The following is a 23,148-nucleotide window of genomic DNA, read 5'->3' as shown; positions in this document are numbered from 1 at the left end:
TCCCAATATCACAGATATATTGACAGTTTTGATAATGAAGCCAGTGGAGTAGAAGTCCGTAAGAAAAGGCCTACCTGTGAAGCTGGTCTTCCAGTAATGAGGTTGTAGGAAAGGGTCAAGCTTTAAGCCGCCTGGTTTTCGGATGTCTTGTCCATCATTTCAATGATCAACAACAGACCCAGCACATGAATAACACAGATTTAAAACACGCCTGCGAGCGGAAGTGAGGGATACGGGGTGCGGTGGTTAGTATCATCAGTAACCATTGTTAGGACCAACAGCTCACGGGAAAGAAGGCGACAATCTTTCCAAAGTCATTTTGGAGGAGAGTGCAGATTGCCATAACCAGCCTGGTCCAGCAGCTAGACCGAGTGTTGTTGGACGAGTATTTTTTCCTGTCGCTGGGTAGAAGGGACTTAATAGAAAGACACCTGCTACAACTATTATATTTGAATTAAGGAAAGCAGAGACTGACCTTGGGTCTTTGGTGACAAAGGGAGGTCACGGGTGAAAGCCAAGTTGGACAGGTTTCCCAGCTGCAGTGAGACAAATACACTTAGTGGAATGAGGTCATGGTCAAGGTCACATGTGCGGATTTGTTAGAGACCTCATGCGTTTACATTAGATCACCCCTTTTCTCTGGGCCCCCTGGCTCTCAGGGAGCAGGGGGCTGTCCCCATGGCTGATTGCTGGGATCACTTCTTTTCTTGGAGGAAAAGGCACACCAGCACTCATCCCCGTTCCTCCCTCGACCGGGGACAGAATTCGCTCACACCAGAACAGACAGATGCAGGTCAAGAACAGCATGACTGAATAATTTTTACTCCTTTTTCTTCATTGGAAGAGTGGTCATGGAGCCCATATGAGGGCCCAGCCCCACGGTAGTGGCTGGAGATACAAAGGAGAAACACTCACCTTGCCTTTGCACACCTCAGTTACCTAAGGGAGTAAGACGTTCAAACACTCTGCCATCATCCTGTGTGCTCACACAGCCTCTCTGCGCACGAGGGAAGAGAGAGCAAGCTCTCGGGGCTCTCTTCTTAGAAGGATGCTCATCACATGAGACCAGAGATCCACAGCCAGGGTCTCTTCTAACCCTGCTTACACCCTACTTGTCCCACCTGCGTGTCCCCCTCCCGTCCCTCCGGGGGCTACGGCTTCAGCGTACGAACTGGGTGAGGACACAGGCTTTTAGCCCATAATAGAGTCATCACATATTTCAACACGTATTTCCTTCCAGATTTTTCTCCTGTGTAGACAGACATAGTCTAAGTCCAGGACGGGACAAGGGATGTCCACAAAAAATGGGATTTTACGAGATGCGCTGATTTATAAACTCTCTTTGCTCAGCAATAGCTCATTTTTCCATGCTGGTGAGTTTTATTTGTCATTCATTATACAAATGCATATATTCTGCCATAAGTAGATACATCGTCACGTATTCAACCAGTCCCATACTTTGGAGCATCTGCTTGAACTTGAACTCAATCTTAACAGTGGTCTGGCGTCTGCTTTTCCGGAACGGACTAGAGCAGAGCCCAGAACCCAGGTTTCAGCATCAGGCTCAGGAGGTTTAATTTCAGCCGTGCTTCCTACTGAGCAGGGGCCCCCGAGTGGACGCTGGGCCGAGCACACAGCGAGGTGTGTTGAGGGCTGAGAACCGGACAGTCCCAATGGCAGGTTATGGTTTAGAAACTGCTTGAAGTGTTTCTTACCATTTGTTTTTAAGGATTTTTATGGATACTTACTAATTATTGTTGTCCTTTCTATTATTACCAAAACCTGAAGCAGAGCAGAATCGGTAGGCACTGACCGGCCACGACGGGCAAGGCGCAGAGCGGGGGGGCACGATGCAAGGAGTGGGGCTGTCACTGGTCCCGTGGCCCAGGCCAGCCCAGGAGCACACCTTCCCTGAGAAGACACCAGTGCCGCCGCAAAGCACAGAGCTTACTCGTGGTGGAAGAGACCCAGAGGAGACCGGGAAGTCAAAGATGTGACGCCCCATGAACAACGATATCTGTTTTCTTTAAAAAAGGGGGAAAATGTTAAAAAAAAAAAAAAAAAAAAAAACCTATTATCCAAGTCTGAGCAACGGCCAACGTCATGGAGGGTGAAAACAGGAACGGAGCCACAGGGACAGGAGCCGCAGACAGGAGAGTCGGGAGGGAGGGAGGGAGAGACACGGCGATGTGAGTGTGTTCAGGCTGCACCTTGCGGCCCGGCCGTAGCGGCGAGCAGGAGGCAGGGAGTCAGGGGAGCCCCCTTTTGAGTCCCGGGTCCGCCACCCACTCCCCACAGGCCCACGAGCCCCTCTTCCTCTTCTCTGCGCTGAGGGGCGCCGATGTCCCCGGGCTTCCCTGGGAGCATGTGATTATCACACCCTCACGAGGACCCCGTGGGGCAGGATTCCTGCTCCCTCTGCACAAGGACACGTTCCAGAGCTCTCATCTCCTACGGCGGACACTGAAAATTCCCAAAGTGTTGGCGGAGTCTGGCTGGAGAACAAAGCTTTCTTTCAAGCCACAGTGACAGAGCAACCCGCAGACGGCTGTGGGAGCTTGGGGTCCGGCCCGGAGTTCCCGGCAGCAGCCTGTGGGGGAGACATTCCCAGGTGTGGGCGTCATCTCCGCAGGGTGTTTCCACAGCAGGATGGGGTGCGGCACCTCTCCGCGTCCCCGTGAGACCACAGCTGCTGTCTGCTGCCCGGAAGGGCACATGGATGCGTTCCAGGCTTGTGTTGGAGGACAAATGGGCATCGCTACGCCAGGTTGAAAATGGCAGGTATCTACTGATGACAGGGACCTGGATCTGTGCGTTGAAGGCACAGACGTTCATTCTTTCCAGCAGACGGAGGATAGCACAGCCGCCCCACACTCCTCAGGCCCTTAGGGAAGATGGGAATCACATAGCCCCTCTCAGATGCTCGTGGGTTTTACCCAGTTGAATTTTACCCACAAAATCAAGAACATCACCGTCAGCAGTAGACTCCGAGGTGTAACAGCATTTTGCACATGGAATAAGCATACACAGCCTTATGGGTCCAGAGCCGATCCCATCACTCACACAGAAGAGCTCGCCCGCCCTGGGACGCCCAAGACAAGAGGTGCATCTCGACTTGAAAGAACTCAGGCCTCTGGCAGCATTTGAGTTTGTGGGGAAAGCAAGGGACGGCCGGTCCTGTGCTCCAGACCCTCTCCTGCCGGTCAGGTGAACAGCCACAAGGAGAAGAACGTTCTTAGAGCGTGGAGGCATCTCGAACCTGTTGGCTAGGCTGGCCCCGTTCTGTTTTCTTCTCAGAATATCTGTCAGCCGCTCCCGGCCCCGTCTTGGAGCCGCTCCACACCTCCAATCAGCAGGCAGAGGAAAGCATCCGCCAGGCTCCGTGGGTGGGAATGGAGGACGAGGCCAGAGAGGGCCCTGGGGAGTCGCCGGCAGGACGTGGAAGATTTAGTGCCGGAGACAGTGAGAGGAAGAGTCATGGCAGCAGACGAGAACGTCGAGGAGGTTTGCCGGACACAGACGGGAAATCTCAGGCTTAGACACGCGGCATTCAAGCCGAGGACAATTCTAGCAGGTTCTGTGGAAGCCGCCGGTACTCGGGGGGACGCTCATGGCTGGAGGCTTCACGGGCTATGGAACCCAGGGAAAGATCTGGAAATGGGATCTCATAGTAATAACCGACATTTTGCAATCACCCACGGTGTGCTGTGTGCTGTGCTCAGCGTTCTCCTTTAATCCAGCGCTACTTGCTCCGCTGCAGTTTTAACCCCCTTGACATCAGAGACAGAGTCCCCCAGTGGAGCCCCACACAAGTCAAGGAAGAAAGGATTTTCTTCCAAAGTGATCAGTAGTGCAGGGCACCAGGGTGGCTCAATCGGTGGGCGAGCGTCTCCTCATTTCGGCTCAGGTCGTGATCTCAGCGTTGTGGGATCGAGCCCTGAGTCAGGCTCCAGACTCCATGTGGAGAACCTTGAGGTTCTCCGTCTCCCTCTGCCCCTCCCCCTGCTCATGCCCTCTCTCTCTCTCTCTCTCTCTCTCTCTCAAAGAAATAGATGAATCTTCAACGTGATCCATAGGGAAAGGGACGCCGGGACCCTCAGACCGAGGCCTGAAGCAAAGGGACAGCCCGGCCAGGATGATTTCGTGTGTCCTTCCAGAGGAGTCGTGAGGAGGGGGTCCAGGGCCTGGGGAGTGAAACAGCCAGATAGCAGAAGGAGGGAGCGGGTGGAAATGGTGAGGCAGACCGCTGACCTGGCAGTTGTGTTAGTAACAGCGAGGTCCGCAAAGACCACAGCTGGCGCGGGCAGCCGTGTCTGGGAGGAGTTTCCAAGCCTAGAAACTACCCAGACCTGTTGGGAGACGGGAGTAGGAGCTGGTGGAGAAGCAGAAATGCGGGCGGTGTGCGGCAGGAGGGACGGGACATCAGCCCCTCCTTCTCCCGGACAGGACTTTTCGGAACCTGGCGTTCTGCAGGGTCCACGAGTTTGAGCAGAGCCCGCACAGCTGAGGGGGGGTGTCATGCTCCTTCAGTCTCCCGGGGTCGTGTCTCTTCTGGTTGTGAGACTGCGCCGTGAAGTCAGCAAGCGGCTCGGTGCTTACTTAGCCTGAGTCCAGGTTATGTATAAGAACTCAGACCAAGAGGCAGGAGGCATGTCACCATCCCTGATCTGCTGTCACCTCCTCTGGACTCCCTGGCTGGGGCTGGGGCCCTTTCCAGGTCACGGCTTGCTGGCCTGGGCACCCACAGGCTCCTCCCGTGGGATAAACAATGTGGCACATGAGGCTCTGATGACTTTTAAGCGCCGTCTACACGTGGGTCTTTGATTCTATAAGCCGTGTTCTTCCGGGGCTCAGTGAGGTGAACGGTACATGCTTGATTTCTCAGCCTCCAAAGCCTTCTGATGTCGCAGACCTGGTGAGTGGAGCCCCAGGACGAGACCGTTTCAGCCAAGATGTGAATGTGCTTCAGAGTTTCTAGTGATGAGAACTTCATGTCAGCAGAGGAAATTCAGAAAGAAACTTTGTTTCGCTGATAAACTCTAAGATGTATCCATCACCAATCGATACATCTGGAGAGGGAAAACATGTGTTTCTACAGTGTCTACCAGTTATTGTTGAGAGGACTGAGCGCTTACAAGACAGCCTCAGGTACGTTGTCACAATTCACCCTTTGAAGGATTGGCACCTGTGTTATTAGAATTCTCGCTTTTATGTGACGGAAGGAAACTGAGTCTGAAAAATTGAGTGACTCACACAAGGTCACACACCCAATGATAAAACCAGGTTTCAAGCTCTCAGTGGGAAAGAAGCAGCAATTCCATTGCAAACATCAAAAGCAGAAGAAGATCCTTCCTCCCCCTGAAATGAGTCAAGGAGAGTCAAGGGTTGAAGACAATGAATGAGGAAGGTCCCCACTCAGCTCCTGCTGAATCCCCCGACGGTCCAGCAACGAGGAGGTGACAGGCTCCTTACCCAAGTCGGGGTGAAGCTGGTCGGGTCCCACACAGGAAGAACAGAAGTTCAGCAACTGAGCGTCACGTCCCCAGGTGTGCCAGGTGCCCCGTAAGCCAGAGGACAGAAAGATGGATCATCAGGACCCTGCCCCCGGTGAAGGCTACCAGCGTGCCCATCTCCCAAGTTGAATTAGCTGCTGTTCTTTGAGAAAAGGGAATGAAAATCGCAGAGGCTGTGAATATTGGTGATCTCATGAGTTCCTGTCACTCCCTGGCACCCATTCACTCAGCCAACAAGTATTTATTGAGCTCTGACTGTGTACCAGGCACAGCATTGGCTCCTGCAAGCCGGCGATAAACCACACCGCTAAACATACCATCCGTGGGTGTCTACTGTCAATGCGCACCATTGTTCCGTCCTCCTTATCAAGATCAGTGACAGACCGCTGACAAAGTGTCGCCTGTTTCCGTGACCAGTTCGCCCACACCCTGCAGCTGCTCCTTCCCGACGAGCTCACAGATCAGTTCTCCTTTCATTTATGTTTCAAATCCACATGCAGACACATGAAGAGAGTCTTGCTCTCCTCAGGGTTCGAGTCCATCGTAACCCATTTATGTTTGTCATCTCCGCTCCGAGTCTGTAAACCCTCCGGCTGTGCATCCCGTGTGCCACTACCCACTGTTGGTGCCGAAAGGTCCAGGATCACAGTTTCTTCTGGAATTTGTGCAACTTTTCCTAAGTGATGGATAGTAACTATCTCTACCTTACGTGCGCAGCTTGTGCATCTTAATACGTCGTTTGGCTGTCTAAGCCCGGGCTCCTTGCCTTCGGCTCTGCGGGCACTTTGAGGCTGAGCAGTCCTTGCCGGGCGCGGGGTGCGCTACGGACCTTCCCTGGCCGGCCTCCAGCTGGAGCCAGCAGCCCTGACCTCCCCCAGTGGTGACACCCACAACTGTCAGCAAACGCGGCCCAGGGTCTCCAGGTGCTCAAAATTGCCCTTGGTTGAGCGTGACCAGTCCACATCCCCTGAGTCCCCACGACTCCTGCCGTGTCAGTCATGGCTGATCTGGAAAGAACTTTTACATGCTACCATGTGAGAGAAGTCCCCAGAGCACCCTGTGGTCTGCAGGAGCTCCACATTCCACAACCTCTCCTCCTGAGTCACTCGGGGCGGCCGAGCCCAAATGTCCCAGGACAGATAGGGTATCCAGGTGCCTAGCACTGCTGCCCATTTTTAAAGGAAAAATGAGAGCAACTGTTTCCCCGCATCAGGAGCCTGAGGAGGAAGCACCCGGGAGTCCACACACTCCTCAGAGACGTGATGCGGAGAGAGCCTCCCCTGCCCGCCACCCCCTCCTTGTCCCCACCACGGCAGAACCCCGAAATGCACCTCAGTGCCTGGGTCAGCAGCCAGCATGGAGACGTGACCAGAGTCAGCATTTCAGAACCAAGTACCGAGTTCAGTGAAAAGCCCTCATTTTATGAATTTCTCCTCAGGTTCCCAATCACTGCGTCATTATCAAGAATCAGATGACAGGCTATGGACATGATGCATTTATCTGTTGTCGTGACCCAAATCTGCGGGACTCCCCAAACCCGTGCTCTCATGGTAGTGGCAGAGAGGAAGGAGAAGGGGAAGGCGGTCGCTCGCACCTTCGGGAAAGCCTAGATCTGACTGGACGGGGGTCCAGTTACGAACACAGGAAAGCAGAGATCTCAAGGCTGGGAAGGAGCCAGGAGGTCAGATGGGTGGAGAGGAATATCCGGACAGCTGCTCTGTCTGCCTCGAGCAACAGGGGACCCCTGGGCCCGTGAGTCCTCCTGAGCCCTGGTGTGTCACCTGTTAATACCCGTGTTAGAACAGGCAGTGACCTGTAGGGCGTGGGGTGAGCCAGCGCACCTGCCACGGGGCCTGCCACCCCGTGATGGGTCATGTTAGCGGGTGGGTGAGGCCTAGGCAAATCATAATGTTTAGAACGGACAATGTCTAGCTCTAGGGACCTTTATGGTTTAGGATCACTTTCCTGCGCCTTCTCTCCTTGGATCCTCAGAACGACTTCAGGAGACACAGCAAGTACTGTTTGCATCTGTGAGATGGCAAGACTGAGCTCGGAGATGCCGGTCAGAGCTAGAACTCAAGACGACATCTCCTGAAGCAAGACGTGCTTGTCCTTCTGCATCCGATGCCACATGGGAAACGAAGCCATGTCTCTCTCAGTGAAGCTCTTTTACGTTCACTGCCGCTTACACTGCCCCACCCGGGACCCCTTCACCAGAGCCCCGAATGCGGCGGACTTTCCCTCCTGTGGGGTATGCTCTGTGTCCGCCTCCTAAACTTGTCTGTGTCAGACGAGTCCTAACCGTCTGATTATGATCCAAACAGCCTAATCACGTACCTGTCTGTGCTCCTGGGCGCTCTGCTCCCTGAGGCAGGACCCGGGTCTACTTCAATGTCCCGTCTTTGATGTCTACCACCATCCCGGCTGACAGGCGCACTGTAAATATTTGTTAAATTAACTGAACTGGAAAACTCAGCGGTAGATCAGGAGTTCCTACACGAACTACCCAGAAAATTAAATGTCAAAATTTACTACAGTTTCCCTGCCCACAAATAATTTTATGTATAGATTCTACTTTCTACATAGTCAAGTAAACTCATATTTTATAAAAATGAGTTTCCCCTCCATAATTCAAAAGGGACCCCATTTATAGTGAGTGTTTCAGCCCAATACCCTCGAGGTAGCGCTGCAGATTGATGGGAATAGTTTTGGATGCACGGATGGATGAGTTGCCAAAACTGGAGTTGACTGGTGGGGACCAGATTTTCTGTTAGCTAGCCTTTGATTTCAGGAAGAGAAGCACTTTCAAGAGCTAAGGATTCAGTAGATAACTTTCAATATAACTAATGATTGTGAGTGCTCTTGCTGGCTTTATTGGGAATAACTCACACTCCCAACCACAAAGGTTTGGTTTAATTGTACTATTCAAAACATTCACAAGGATTACATTTTATCATTACGAGATTTTAGTTTTTAAAAGAGTAGAAAGGAAAAGGACATTTATATCAAGGGATATGTGGAGTGGGAAGGGGCACGGGTGAAATGTGTGAAACACCGGGTCTTCTCCATGCTCCGTCCTTCCGCGGGCACGTCCTTAAGTAAATGAAGGAAAGGGGATTCCAAGGAGGCTCGAAGAATGAAAAGGGGAAAGCACTATTTAATAAGGTCAAAAACCTATTCTCTCCTTATGAAAACAAGTTAGAGGCATGAGGCATTGAGGAAAGGCCCTTGCACTGTGGTTTGTAGACAACAGGCCCACGTCCGGTTCAAGATCTAAATCAGCCGTTGGTCTTGTGGGTTGCCCAACAGGATCTTCTGGCGTCGGCAAGTTCACGTGATGGCGGGGATCCGGCCCAGCACCATTACCAGCTCCTTCCCTCAGCTTATGTCCAACGTGGACGCAGCTTACGAAGTGGCCGACAGGGGCACTGCTTACTTCTTCAAAGGTACCTTATAGATCCGTGAGGATAGGAATGGCCGGGGATGTGGGGAGCCTCTAGTGCTGGTAGCATTTGGTCAGGGATGGTGGAGATGCGCTGGTCACTCCTTGCCTTAGCCGTGAAATGCCGCTCTGTTGTTCTATAGCAGTGGCAGGAGGGACAATGACTGTCACAATGTTCTCAGAGCCAATGCTCTACCTTAGAGAGACACTGTGCAAAGTGACAGTGCCCAGGGGGCTACAGACTTTGTCCTCACCCCTCAGGGTGACATGGTGTAGCCCACTGAGAGCCTCTAGTCAGCAAATCCAACATGGCACCCCCGTTAGGAGAACGATGCCCCTGCGGCCATGTCCTGCTCACAGGCGGGACCCTAACCCGTGACTCTGGGAGGTGGGCCCGGTGTCATCAGTCTCTGGCCCCAGCCCCTTACCATCAGAGCAACTCTGGGGAATTACCTAACTGCTCGGAGCCTTCGTTTCTTCCTGGGCTGAGAAGGGATTATAGTAATAGCAAGCTCAGAGATGTGACAGTGACTGGCCAATGGCGGTTACCCAGTAGGTGGCCCCTGTCAAGTTTAGCTTCTTTTTCTGGAAGCTGGGGGAGGAAGCTACAAGGCCGGTGCTGGCTGACGACCCACAGCATTTGTCTCTCACAGGCCCCTTCTCTCCCGTGCATCTGTACAAGACTGAGATGAGGTTACACACATGAAAAGTATCTTGAAAAAATTAATGTGTGAGATTTAAGACACAATCGTATCAAAATTACTGTTTTGCTAGGACATCACTAAGAGATGCTTGCCTCCAGAGTAGTTTGAACTCAATCCAAGCTTGTATATTGGCTTATAACCATGGCAACCATCCCATAAACTATTCCCATGTGGGACCCTGTGTAGAAATCCTCAGGAGTGAAGTACATTGCCAAGTGGTACTGAGTGTTTGTGAACTTTACTTTCTGTCTTCAGGCCCCCACTACTGGATAACGAGAGGCTTCCAGATGCAGGGTCCTCCTCGAACTATTTATGATTTTGGCTTCCCGAGGTATGTGCAGCGGATAGATGCCGCCGTGTACCTCAAGGACGTGCAGAAGACCCTTTTCTTTGTGGGAGATGAATACTACAGGTATGGCTTTTCTCCTTTTGATTGTCCAGATGTATTCAATGGGAAGAAAAAGTCCTTTTGCAGAAAAGAATGCAAAGTGCCTTGGCAGTAGGCCCATTGACTCCTCTGGGCCCCAAGGCTGCCGTGGACACAGTCTCTAAGATAGGAAACCAGCCAAATAAGCAAAGCATTCATTCACGAGTCCCACTGTTAGTTCTCTAGCACATGAATAGACTTACCCTTCACGCATCTACTAATGGGACCGCCAGTGGCATACACGAGTAGACAGAGCATCCCCAAATACATTGCCAGCCACAGTGAATGCCGCAGTGGGGGGTGGAAATGATTCCCTGTTATGTGGGTACCAGTGCATCCAGAACACTCTGTGGTTCTGTGCAACATGGAGGTGGTTATGACTGTGGGGCTCTTTGAAGGAAAAGTCTTTTCCTGCTGCAAGGAAAAGCCCCTATTGCTGAGTCCTTTTATCCGACCTGGAACATGTGCTCTCTCCTCACCCAGAGTTGTCCTGCCCATCTTGCAGATCTCAGGAAGCGGCTGTCAACCAGCCGCTGTGCACAGGGTCACCCTCATGCCCCCCACTGGGTTTCTAGCCTTAACTGACTCCTGTGAAGGGTGAGCAGCCCCCGTGTCTGCACCGCCCCCACCCAAGTCTCACGTCCCCGGGCTTGCTCACCTGAACCTCAGCAGGGAGAAGTAAAAGCAACACATTCTAAGCAGTTGACCATGCCAAATAGTTTAAGTTTTTCCAGATTTTATGTATGTGTTTATTTGTTTGAAAGAGAGAGCACAGAGGGAGAGGGAGAAGCAGGCTCCCCACTGAGCAGGGAGCCCGATGCAGGGCTTGATCCCAGGACCCTGAGATCATGACCTGAGCCGAAGGCAGACACTTAACCCTCTGAGCCACCCAGGCGCCCCAATTTTTAACTTCTTGAGGAATCTTCATACTATTTTCCACAGTAGCTGCACCATTTTCCATTCCCACCAACAGTGTAAAAGGGTTCCCCTTTCTCCACATCCTCTCCATCACGTGTTGTTAGTTTTAGCCATTCTGAGAGCTGTGAGTTGGTATCTCATCATGGTTTTGATTTGCATTTCCCTGATGATGAGTGATAATGAGCATCTTTTCATGTGTCTATTAGACATCTGGATGTCTTTTCTGGAAAAATGTCTATTCATGTTTTCTTCCCATTTTTTCATTGGATTATTCATTTTTCAGGTATTGAGTTTAATAAGTTCTTTATATATTTTGGATAGTAATCCTTAGTATTTGCAAATACCTTCTCCCATTCCATGGTTACCTTTTAGTTTTATTGATTGTTTCCTTCTCTGTGCAGAAGCTTTTAATTTTGATGATGTCCCAATAGTTTATTTTTGCTTTAATTTCCTTTTTCTCAGAAGACATGTCTAGTAAGAAGTTGCCACCTCTGATGTCAAAAAGGTTACTGTCTACATTCTCCACTAGGATGTTGATGGATTCCTGTCTCACATTTAGGTTTTTCATCCATTGTGAATTTATTCTTGTGTGTGGTGTAAGGAAATGGTCCAGTTTCATTCTTTTGCACGTGGCTGTCCCGTGTTCCCAGCACCATCTGTTGAAGAGACTGGCTTTTTCCCATTGGAAATTCTTTCCTGCTTTGTCAAAGACTAGTTGATACAGAGTTATGGGTTTGTTTCTGGGTTCTCTGTTCTATTCTACTCATCTGTGTCTATTTTTGTGCCAATACCATACTGTCTTCATTACTAGGGCTTTGTAATACAACTTGAAGTCCTGAACTATGACACCTCCAGCTTTCCTTTTTTCCTTATTCTTCTTCTTCAAGGTTGCTTTGGCTATTCGAGGTCTTTTTTGCTTCCATACACACTTCAGGATTGTTCATTCTAGCTCTGTTAAAAAAAAAAAAAAAGCTGTCGGTATTTAGATAGGGATTGCATTAATGTAGATTGCTTTCAGTTGTGTAGATATTTTAACAATATTTGCTCTTCTAATCCATGAGCATGGAGTGTCTTCTCATTTCCTTGTGTCATCTTCAAGTTCTTTCATTGGTGTTTCATGGTTTTCAGAGCACAGGGCTTTCCACTTCTTGGTTAGATAGATTCCGACGTGTCTTACTGGTTTTGGTGCTATTGAAAATGAGATGTATAGAAATGCAACAGATTTCTGTACACCGATTTTGCATTCTGCGACTTTATTGAATTCATTAGTTCTAGCACTTGGTGGAGTCTTCTGGGTTTTCTATATATAGTATCATATTATCTACAAATAGTGACAGTTTGACTTCTTCCTCACAAATCTGGATGAATTTTATTTTTTGTTGTTGTTGTTGTCTAATTGCCGAGGCTAAGACTTCCAGTGCTATGTTACACACAGTGGTGAGGGGCACCTGGGTGTCTCAGTGAGTTAAACATCCAACTCTTGATTTTTGGCTCAGGTCATGATCTCAGAATCATGAGGTTGATCCCCACACTGGGCTCCCTGCTCAACAGGGGGTCTTCTCAAGATCGTCTCCCCCTCTCCATCCTGCCGCTCCTCTAAAATAAATAAATAATATCTTTAATAATAATAATAAATAACAGCAGTAAGAGTGAACATCCCTGTCTTGTTTCTGACTATAGGAAAAAGCTCTCTGTTTTTCCCTCTATTAGCTGTGGGTTCTTCATATGTGGGCTTTAGGATTTTGACGTATGGTTCCTTCTATCCCTAATTTGTTGAGGATTTCCTCATAAATGGATCTTGTACTTTGCAAAATGCTTCTTCTGCAAATTTTAAGAGGATCATATAGTTCTTATCCTTACTTTTATTTTTTTAAAGATTTTATTTATTTATTTGACAGACAGAGATCACAAGTAGGCATAGAGGCAGGCGGAGAGAGGGGGAAGCAGGCTCCCTGCTGAACAGAGAGCCCGATGCGGGGCTCGATCCCAGGACCCTGGGATCATGACCTGAACCGAAGGTAGAGGCTCAACTCACTGAGCCCCCAGGGGCCCCCATCCTTTCTCTTATTAATAGAGTTTGCCGCACTGACTGGTTTGAGACTACCAAGCCATCTTTGCAGCCCAAGAACAAACCCCATGTGATGAATAGTTATTTTAATGTGCTGTTGGACTTGACTTGCTCGTATTTTATTGAGAATTTTGGCATCCCTGTTCACCAGGGATATTGACCATCGTTTTCTTTCCTGGTGGGATCTTTACCTGATTTGGTATTGGCAACACTGGCCTCATAGAATGAATTTGGAAGTTTTCCTTCCTTTTCTGCTTTTTAGAACAGTTTGAGAAGCATAGGTATTAACTCTTCTTTGAAAGTTTCACAGAATGCTGCTGTGAAGCCATGTAGTCCTGGACTTCTATTGGGGGATTTTTGATGACCGATTCTGTTTCTTAGCTGGCTATCCATCTGGTCAAGTTTCCTTTCTTCCTGTTTCAGTTTTGGTAATTTATGTGTTTCTCGGAGTTTATCCATTTCTTCCAGGCTGTCCAGTGTGTTGGTGTGTTTTTGTTTTTGTTTTTCATAATACTCTCTTAGAATTGTTTGTGTTTCTGTGGCGCTGGATGTGATCTCTCCTTTCTCACTTGTGATTCTATTTATTTGTGTTCTTTCTCTTTTCTTTTTGGTAAGTCTGTATAGAGATGTATTAATTTTATTCATTTTTTCAAAGAACGAGCTCCTAGTTTCATGAATCTGTTCTATTGTTTTTTAGTGTCTCTATCATTTACTTCTGTTCTGATCTTTATTATCTCCCTCCTCCTGCTGGATTTAGACTTCTTGTTCTTCCTCCAGCTCCTTTAGGAGTAAGATTAGGTTGTTTATTTGAGATTTTCTTGCTTCAGGAGGTAGGCCTGTATTGTTATACACTTTAATACTGTTTCGTCTTATGGTATCTCTTAACTCTCTAATTCTCCCCTGATGGTCCAGTAGTTGTTTGTCTTTTTCTCAGCTTCTTTATTCTCCATCATTTGGTCTTCCATATCACTAATTCTCTCTTCTGCCTCATTTATCCTAGCAGTAAGAGCCCCCATTTTTTATTGCACCTCACTAATAGCTTTTTTAATTTCAGCTGGGTTAGATTTTAGTTCTTTTTCATGCAGGAAGGGATTCTCTAGTATCTTCTATGCTTTTTTCAAGCCCAGCTACTTTCTTTATAATCATCATTCTGAACTCTAGTTCCAACATCTTACTAATGTCCATATTGATTACATCCCTGGCAGTCAGTACTGCCTCTTGCTCTTTTTTTTTTTTTTGAGGTGAGGTTTCTGTTTTGTCATTTTGTCTGGAGAAGAATAGATGAATGAGAGAAAAAAAAATGCTGAAATGGTAGTAATGACCCCAGAAAATTATACACTGAACAAATCAGAAGAGACCCCCAACCAGGTGGGGGAAAGAAAGGGGAAAAAAAGAATGTGATCAGTCTGGTGAATAGAGCAGAGTTATACACTGGATTTGGGGTGTATTTTGGTCTGTTAGAAGAAACTGTCCCAATATTTTAAAGAAAGAAAAACGTGTGTGTGTGTGTATAATATACAAAAAATAATGTTAAATACAATGATGGGATAGAATATGACTATAAAAATGAAAATTAAAAAAGATTTTTTAAGGTATTGATAAGATGTTGGTTAAAATAGGAAAGAGGAAAAATTTTAAAAGAAAGAAAATTTTAAAAATTTAACTTTGCAAGACTAAAGAAAACGGGGAAAGCCATGAATTCTGTGTGTTGCTTTCCCCTCCTCTGGATTTCCCTGGTTCTCGTTGACCAGTGAGCTTGGTCTTGGCTGGATGTTCTTGCTGATCTTCTGGGTCAGGGGCCTGTTGCTGAGATTCTCACACGTCTTTGCCGGAGGCGGAGGCGCAGTTGCTCCAGGCTAAGTAATCTGCGCAGGTTCACTCTCGGGAGCTTTTGTTCCCTGATCGCTTTCCGTACCGCTGTGGAGGACGGGAATGGAGATGGCGGCCGCCCAGTGTCCGGCCACATAGGAGCTGAGAGCTTGGGGCCCCGCTCCTCAGTGCACCCTCACAAAAAAGCTGTCAATCCCTCCCGTCTCCCTGGTGTCCGGCCACGCTTGGAGCTCACCCGGCCTGTGACCGAGCGTTTCTGTCTCTGGCTCACGGCCCCGTTTGGAGTCTCCAAACCCATCAGATTCCTGCTGAGCTGCTCCTCCTGGGGAAGGAAGGTGAGTCTCCCCGGATCTGCCACTTGTGGGGTCCCTGCTCAAAGAGCAGTTGTCTGACTGTGCCTCAGATCATAGTTTAAGGTAACCCCGAGCTGACAGCACCCCCTCGGCTCCGTCTCTGCAGCGGCTTCCCCGCTCCATCCCTGGCAGCTCTGTCGCACTCAGACACCCCTGGTCTTTCTGTGACCCCGCGGGTCCTGAGACCACACTGGCCCCGCGAGGGCTCACCCCAGCTCGGCCTCTGCAGCGCCGTCCCTCCGTGGAGCGGACTCTAAAAGTGCCGGTTTTGTGCTCCGCTGCCGCCGCTTTCCGGAGCCGGCCCCTCCCCCCACGGTCTATCTTCCCGTCCTTCAGGTTCACGTCCCCGCAGGTCCCACCTGCCAGACAGTGGTCGATGTTCTGTTCCTAGCACTGCCGCTCTTCTCCTCTTCGCTCTCCTGGTGAGTCTGTAGGTGTTGGGATGGGGTGATACCTATCTAGCCCAACTCCTGGGATCCGATGTCATTTCAGTCGGCTGCTCCGCCGCCGTCTTTCTCCCTCCCCGCACATTCATTGTTCAGTTCTGTATTCTTTAATCTCCATGTATCTGCGGTCTTCCCATTTTTTTTCTTGCGGTTGACTTCAAGTTTCATAGTCTTGTGGTCTGATAATATGCAGGTATGATCTCGGTCTTTCTGTACTTGTTGAGGCCGGATTTGTGACCCAGGATGTGATCTGTTCTGGAGAATGTCCCGTGTGCACTCGAGAAGAATGTATATCCCGCGGTTTTAGGATGGAACGTTCTGAATATGTCTGTGATGTCCACCTGGTCCAGTGTGTCATTCGAAGCCATTGTTTCCTTATTTTCTGCTGGTTGTTTCTGAGCTTTTCTCTGATCCTTTCTTATCTTTGTCACTTTCATGTTTTGCTGATTTCCTTAGTGATCTATTTGGGTTTCATCCTCTTTATTCTTCATGTTTATTGGTGACTTGTGATTTGTGGTTACCATTAGGTTTGCATATAATCCCTTTGGCATAAAGCAATCTGTATTAGGTGGATGGCCATCCAAGTTTGAACCCATTCTTTTTTCCTCTCCTCTCCAGACTTTAGGTATGTTACTGTATTTTATATCCCTTCTTTGTGAGGTCCTGGGCTGACAGTTTAGAAAATATTCGTTTTTACTGCTTTTGTATTTTCTGCCTTGATGTTGTCACTTTTGGTCCCTCCTTTCTGCTCAAAGAGGCCCCTCTGATCTTTCTTGCTGGCTGGTTTAGTGGTCACGAACTCCTGCAGCTGTTGTCTGAGAAACTCTTCAACTCTCCTTCTGTTCTGAATCGTAGCTTTACTGGCATATCACCTGTTTTCAGTCACCATTTCTGTGGCATGAAAGAAATTTATAAATAAGTACATGTGATCTTCCTCCACCTGACTAATAGCTTCTCCTGTCTTGAGACTGAGAAGACCAAATAACAGATCTGTCTTGTGAAGAGGAAAATGTATTTTCTAGGAATGAAGGACACATGTAGACCCTGCTGACCCCGGCCCACTGAGAGCTCTGGGAGCCTGGCTCAGAGCACCAAGGGGTGTCCTGACTTGTTCCTTCCAGTCCAGTGATTAAGCCACTACAGCAGTTATTTTTCCTCCAGAACTTCCTTTTCTGGATTTCTGATGGTAATTCATTTATTAAACCCTAAAGTCTGCTGGGCAGATTCCTCAAGTCTTTCTTTAAGATAAGCTGCCTGACACCTGACACCTGACACACAGGACGATAGGTACGGAGAAACCCAACTCCCAATACGGATTTTCAGAGAATGAGACTGAGATGCCCACAGAAGCATGTGTGTGGGTGTGAGGGTGTGTGGGGGGGGGTGTGGCATCCGGTTAGGATGAGTCAGTTCATGCCTGGAAGACTGCTCACTGCCCGACTCCCGCTGCGGGAATTATCCACTTTCCCATTGCTTCAGCTCTCCGTTCCTCGTTCCTCGCCGGGTCTTTGGACTCATGTACCAGCCACCACAAAGCACATGCCTCCAGCCAGGCAGCAGTGAGGTTAGCAGCTAACAGAGGAGGCTGGACAAGAGGTTTTTAATTCTCTGTAAACACAATCTTGGAGAGGGACAGGGTCTCCAATTTTAACGAGGCCCGACTCCCGCCTGAGGGAATCACAATGCACCTTTCCAACTACGTGTCTGTGAGTGTCTATTCAGGAAAAGTCTTAATAATCTGGATAAAACAGATTGATTAAAAAGTTGGTCTAAGGGATTAACTCCAATATCAAAGACTCATTTTGTGTTGAGGGAAGGAAACCCCAGAAGGCTCTTTGAAAACTAACCTTCCAAGGCTCTTGAGAGCATTAAGTGAGTAACTCAGGCAGATGAAAGCACAGAGCCCCAGCACGTAGTAGGTGCTCAAGTACAGCAACTGTTCAGACGTTACAGGAGCCCACGTGGTAACCAGGAGATACCTGCTTCAGAAGCTGAGATAATTAACAAATGGCCGTTTAAAGCTCAGGAGTTCTCTGACCACAATCCAGTCATAGAGCAGGTCAGAGGGAACTTCCTTTGGAGAGACTGAAGGCCCAACATTACACTGAAACTCCTGCTTTTGGCAAAGCATAGACCATCCTTCCGCCACGAAGGTCCTGTGTCGTACGTGCTGCAGCACACGGCTTATGCACTAAAGAATAAAGCAAACAGCCTTGACCCACAGCTTCTGAGGTCAGAAGAGCTGCTGTGAGCCACTCCACAACAAACCTTCTCCCCCAGACTCTGCACCTGCGTTCAGCAAAGCCTTCCCTGCAGGACACCTCACTGTCTCTGGAAGCCCCATCTTGGTGAGAAGTCCTGTTCAGCAGCTCTTCAGAGACCCGGAAGGAACTGTGGCTGAAACACGTAAAGGACTGTTTTTCTCATCTACGTAACACGTCTGAAGTTTAACACACCTGGGGGAACACGGCGAGTCCACAGTCACCAGAGACCCGAGTTCCTTCTAACACCTTGCTCTGCTGTTAACATGGAGGTGCCCGTCTCGGGGTTGCTTAAGACTCCAGCAGCCCATGAAGTCTGGTCACTACATCCTGTTCTAAATAGGAAGAAGGAGGAAATTGGAGGAAAAGCGAAAGGGGACAGAAGTTCTGTCAGTAAAACAGGAGGCCATATTAAAAAACACACAAGGCCAGAGCCACAGACCGAGTTCTAGACCAAGAACGGGGTGGGCCGCATGCTGGGATTTACTTCCGTTAGTTGCTCCTCACGACCTTCTTTGGTCCCAACGCTAGGTCCGTCTGTGACACAAATGATGTGTCGAGGGAAGAGAAGTCTCCGGATAGGCTTGTTGTCAGGGAGAGCCTCCAAGAACTCCTGGGTGGAGCCGGTTTAGGGAATGGCCATGAAAACACTACTGAAGAACTTCGCCCCCTGAGGACGGAGGGCTGGCTTGGGGCCAGGTCGGCTCAGGCTCTGGGAGTGAGGGCTCACATGTCCGTGCAATAGAACTCACAGGGGCGCAGCCACAGGGAACTACAAGGTGGAACCCGAAAGGGGGCGCTACCATGCCAGTGCCATCCCACGGCACTGATGTGCTGCTTAAACTTCAAGGAGAGCTCCTTCCCCACTCATCCCTTTGCTTTTACAGCTTCTTTCCCTCTTCTAGACAGGCCCAAATGACTCAGCCAGTTTTTCCTTCTTTACACGACTTCCATTACCTTTGGCTCATGTCTCCCTGTAGATATTCTCTCTTGCTTACCAGGAGCAGACCAGTGGCTACACCAGAGAGCTCCTGGGGTTTGGGGCTGCCGTCCACTCCATCGTCCTTGGAGGCAGTCAGTGTTCTCTGAATTTTGTGCAAAGTGACGTGCAAATCTACAGGCCCCGGCCCCTTTCTATCCCTAAGTCAATCTCTGTGCAGACAGACTGAGACATGATTGATACAAAGTAGGACACATTCTCTGCCTCCTGGATGCCCCAGGTATACTGAAAATTGAGTGGTTATTTGGGATTTTATAGTTAGTCACCATAGAGGAAAATAGGTGATAAGTAATAAAAATAAGAAAGATGGGTAGAGTTCAAAATCTTCTTTTTTAATCATAAATTTTTTGAACTGCATTACCAAACTACCACTTTCAGTCTATATATATTGGACATGATTATACGTCAGACTCTGTACTAGGACCTTAACACTCAGAGCACAGAGTTTGCCACCTGAGAGCGTGGACCCAAGTAACGGAGTGCTCACCTCAGCCCTCCCAGCCATCATGGGGAAACCTGGATTGCCTTTCTGTTTGGGTTTAATCATCTTCAAGAGGGAGGTGGAAATAGCATCTGCTTCATCCATGGGAATGGATAAGGAAACTGTGAGATGCCACCACACAATGAACGTTCACGCTGAGGGCTATCCATGTTCAGGAAGGCCTACAGTTGAGAGTACATACACAGGGAAATAATGAAGAGCGGTCCAAGTGTGACAGGTGCCCTAAGAGAAGACTGGATGGAGATCAGTGGGGCAAAACAAAGAGGAAATGGCCCATGCTAGTAAAGGCGTCCGGAAAGTACCCTCAGAGGAAGTGAGCACTGCCCTTCATCTTGAGAAGGGAGTCGGAGTTTCCCAGGGAGGAGGCAGGAGGTCAGCGTGGCTTCCAGGCAGAGACAGCAGTTGAAGCAAAGGCACTGGGGCATGAAATCGCCTGTGTATGTGGCGGAAACCTCAAGCAGTTCAGCATAATAGCCTTGTAGACTAGAATGAGAGATGTGGCCCAAGGAGAAGCAGGGTGTCAGTGATGGAGGGCCTATGCCTTTCCAGGGAGACCAATGTGAATTTATAGAAACAGAGGGATATCTTTAAGTGTCCTAAATAAACGAGTAACCCAGGAAGTTTTGTATTATAAAACTACCCTTCCGGCAGCAGTGTGACCAGAGCAGAGGGGGACAAGATGGGAGTTGGTGAAACCAGGGAGGCCAGAAAGTCACAGGCAACACTTGCAAAGTGCTCCAGAGAAGAGCTCCCAACCAAGAATCCTACGTTCAGCTTCACTGTCTCCAAGATGGAGACTAAAGAAGACATTCCCAGAGAGACAGAAACTGAGAGAATCTGTTGCTGGCACACCTACCTTACAAGCAATGCTGGAGAAAGAGCTAGCTTCAGGAGGAGGGGAAGTGACCCTGGACAGTAGTATGAATCCACGTTAAAAAAAAAAAATAGAGAGCAGAAAATGTAACTGAAAGATAGTTTAAAGGTATATTTCCTCCCTTTCCTTCTCTTAATTGATTTTAAAAATAACTGCTTAAAATGGCATATATATACGTATGTATGTATACATATTCATTTATTTATTAATTATATATATATAACTGTATTGTTAGGCCTATAACATTCAGAAACATAACCTATTTGTCAATAACAGCACAAAGCACCAGGTGTGGGGAAAACTGTACGGAGCTGGGGAAATTATATCAAATACTAACTCAAATTAACAGGAGAAACAAAAGAAAACAGACATGTTAACTAAGGAGGCTAATATATCAAAAACTATAAATATATACTTTCTCTCCTTTCTATCAGCTTCTTAAGAAGACATTAAATTGTATAAAATAGTAATTAGAGCAATGTCCACTGGGGGTTTGTGACATAAGCTAATGTAAGATGTACAAAAACAAGACCATCGAAGGAAGGGACAAGGAACAGACTTTCTGGAGTGATGTTTGTGAGTCTACCTGGAGTTAAGCTAGTAAAAATCTGAAGCAGTGTATGGTAAGTTAAATTATTTATGATAAACTCCCTAGCAACCACTAAGGCAATAACTTCTTAAAATGTAGTAACAAAATCATGAAAGAAACTAAAAGAGTACATTGGAAAATTTTCACTAATGCAAAAGAAAGCATTAAGGAGGGAAAATGGAACCAAAAAGACATGACACATGTGGAAAACGAAAACTGAAGTGAATCCAGTTATATCCAGTTATATCAATATAAATGTATATAAATCCAGTTATATCAATAATATTAAATGTGAATGGATTAAACAATATAATCAAATAACAGATATTATTAGATGGGATTAAAAAAACAAGACCCAACTCTATGCTATCGGTAGAAGACACATTTCATATGCAAAGATACAGATAGATTGAAAGTAAAAGGATGGAAAAAAATCTCTGTCATGCGAACAGAAACCATAAGAAAGCCAGAGTGGCTATGCTAATATCAGGCAAGACAGACTTTAAAATAAAAAGGGTTACTAGGGATTCAGAGGAACATTCTACAGTAATGAAAACTTCAGTCTACCAAGAAGGTAAAACAACCCAACAGACCCCCAAAACACATGAAGCTGCCCCCCCAAAAACCCCGACAAAAATGAAGGGAGAAGACAACAACTGAATAATACTACTTAGGAATGTCAGTACCTCACCTTCAATAATGAATAGAACAAGTAGACAAGGAGATCTATAGGGAACAGGAGCCATCAGAAGCACGATAAGCCAACGAGGTCTAACAGGTTTCTGTAGAATACTTCACACAAAAGCAGAACACACGTTCTTCTCCAGGGCTTACGGAGCACTGCCCAGAAGAGGTGACATGCTAGGCCAATTTAAAACAACTGAAATCATACAAAATGCCCTTTCTGATCACAGTGAAACAAGCTACAAATCAATATCAGGGAAAACTGGAAAATTTACAAACATGTGGAAATGAACATACTCTAAAACAATCAATGTGCCAAAGAGGAAATCACAAGAGACATTAGAAAATACTTAAAGATGAATGAAAACAGAAACTGGGTATTTGAGACCATATGCAGGCAATGAAAGCAGTACTCATGGGAAATTTCTGTCTCTAAATGCCCATTAAAAAAAGGATCTCAAGTCAATAACCTAAATTTCCACCTTAGACACTGGGTAAAAAAAAAAGCAAATGAAACCCAAAGCAAGTGGAAAGAAGGAAATAATAAAGATTATGGTGGAAATAAGTGAAATAGAGAATATTACAAGCAATTTGAGGAAATCAACAAAACTAAGTTTGGTTCTTTGCAAAGATGCACAAAATTGACAGATTTCTCACTGGACTGGCGTGGTTAAAAAGAAAAGACTCAGATCACTGAAATCAGAAATGAAAAAGGGAACACAACTACCAATCTTACAGAAATTAAACGGATGATAAAGGACCCCTATGAACAACTGTATGCCAGTAAATTTGATAACTGAGCTGAAATGACAGATTCTGGGAAAGATGCAAAATGAAGAAGCTGAGTCAAGAAGAAATAGCCTGAATTAACCTGTAACAATTGAAGAGATTTAATTCATAATCAAAAAATTATCCACAAAAAAAAGCCCAGGACTACATGTTTCAGTAGTGAATTCTACCAAAACATTTAAAGAGGAATCAATGCCAATTTTTCATGAACTCCTCTAAAAAATAGAAGAGGAGGGGTCGTTCCCCAGCTCATTGTACAAGGGCAGGATTACCCTGATACCAAAACCAGACGAAGGCATCACAAGGAAATAAAACTTCAGATCAGTATCTTTTGTGAATATGGATACAAAAATCCTCCAAAAATAGCAAGCCAAATCCAGCAGCCTATAAAAAGAATTACACAGCATGACCAAGTGGGATTTTTTCCCCCATGCATACAAGGTTGGTTTAACTTCTGAAAATCAATTAATGCAATACACCAAATCACTAGAGTAAAAAACAAAAGCCATATGATCACCTCAAGAAAGGCAGAGAAAGCATTTGTCAAAATCCAACCCTGTTGCAAAATAAAAACTACTCTGCAAAACTGGAAACAGGACAGTTTCTCAGCCTGATGAAAGGTGTCTGTGAGAGCCCACAGCTGACCTCAGGCTCCGTGGAGGAAGCCTGGATGCCTTCCCCCTAAAATCAGGAACAAGACAAAAGTTTTCACTCTCACCACTTCTTTTCAGCATTGTACTAGAGTTCC

General features: G+C 47.4%; 1 protein-coding gene across 1 annotated transcript in view; it reads left to right on the top strand.

Moving 5' to 3' along the window:
• MMP20 (matrix metallopeptidase 20) overlaps positions 1-23,148 on the top strand; it is a 48,808-nt gene that overhangs the window by 16,580 nt on the left and 9,080 nt on the right. Inside the window, exons 7-8 of the mRNA XM_032358211.1 lie at positions 8,823-8,959; positions 9,915-10,071. Of these exons, the coding sequence (XP_032214102.1) occupies positions 8,823-8,959; positions 9,915-10,071 (294 nt within the window). The remainder of the gene's footprint in view (positions 1-8,822; positions 8,960-9,914; positions 10,072-23,148) is intronic.

This window comes from Mustela erminea, chromosome 9 (assembly GCF_009829155.1).
Source record: "Mustela erminea isolate mMusErm1 chromosome 9, mMusErm1.Pri, whole genome shotgun sequence".
NCBI lineage: Eukaryota > Metazoa > Chordata > Mammalia > Carnivora > Mustelidae > Mustela > Mustela erminea.
The sequence above is the reverse complement of the archived record's forward strand: the minus strand, read 5'-3'. Positions and strand labels throughout refer to the sequence as shown.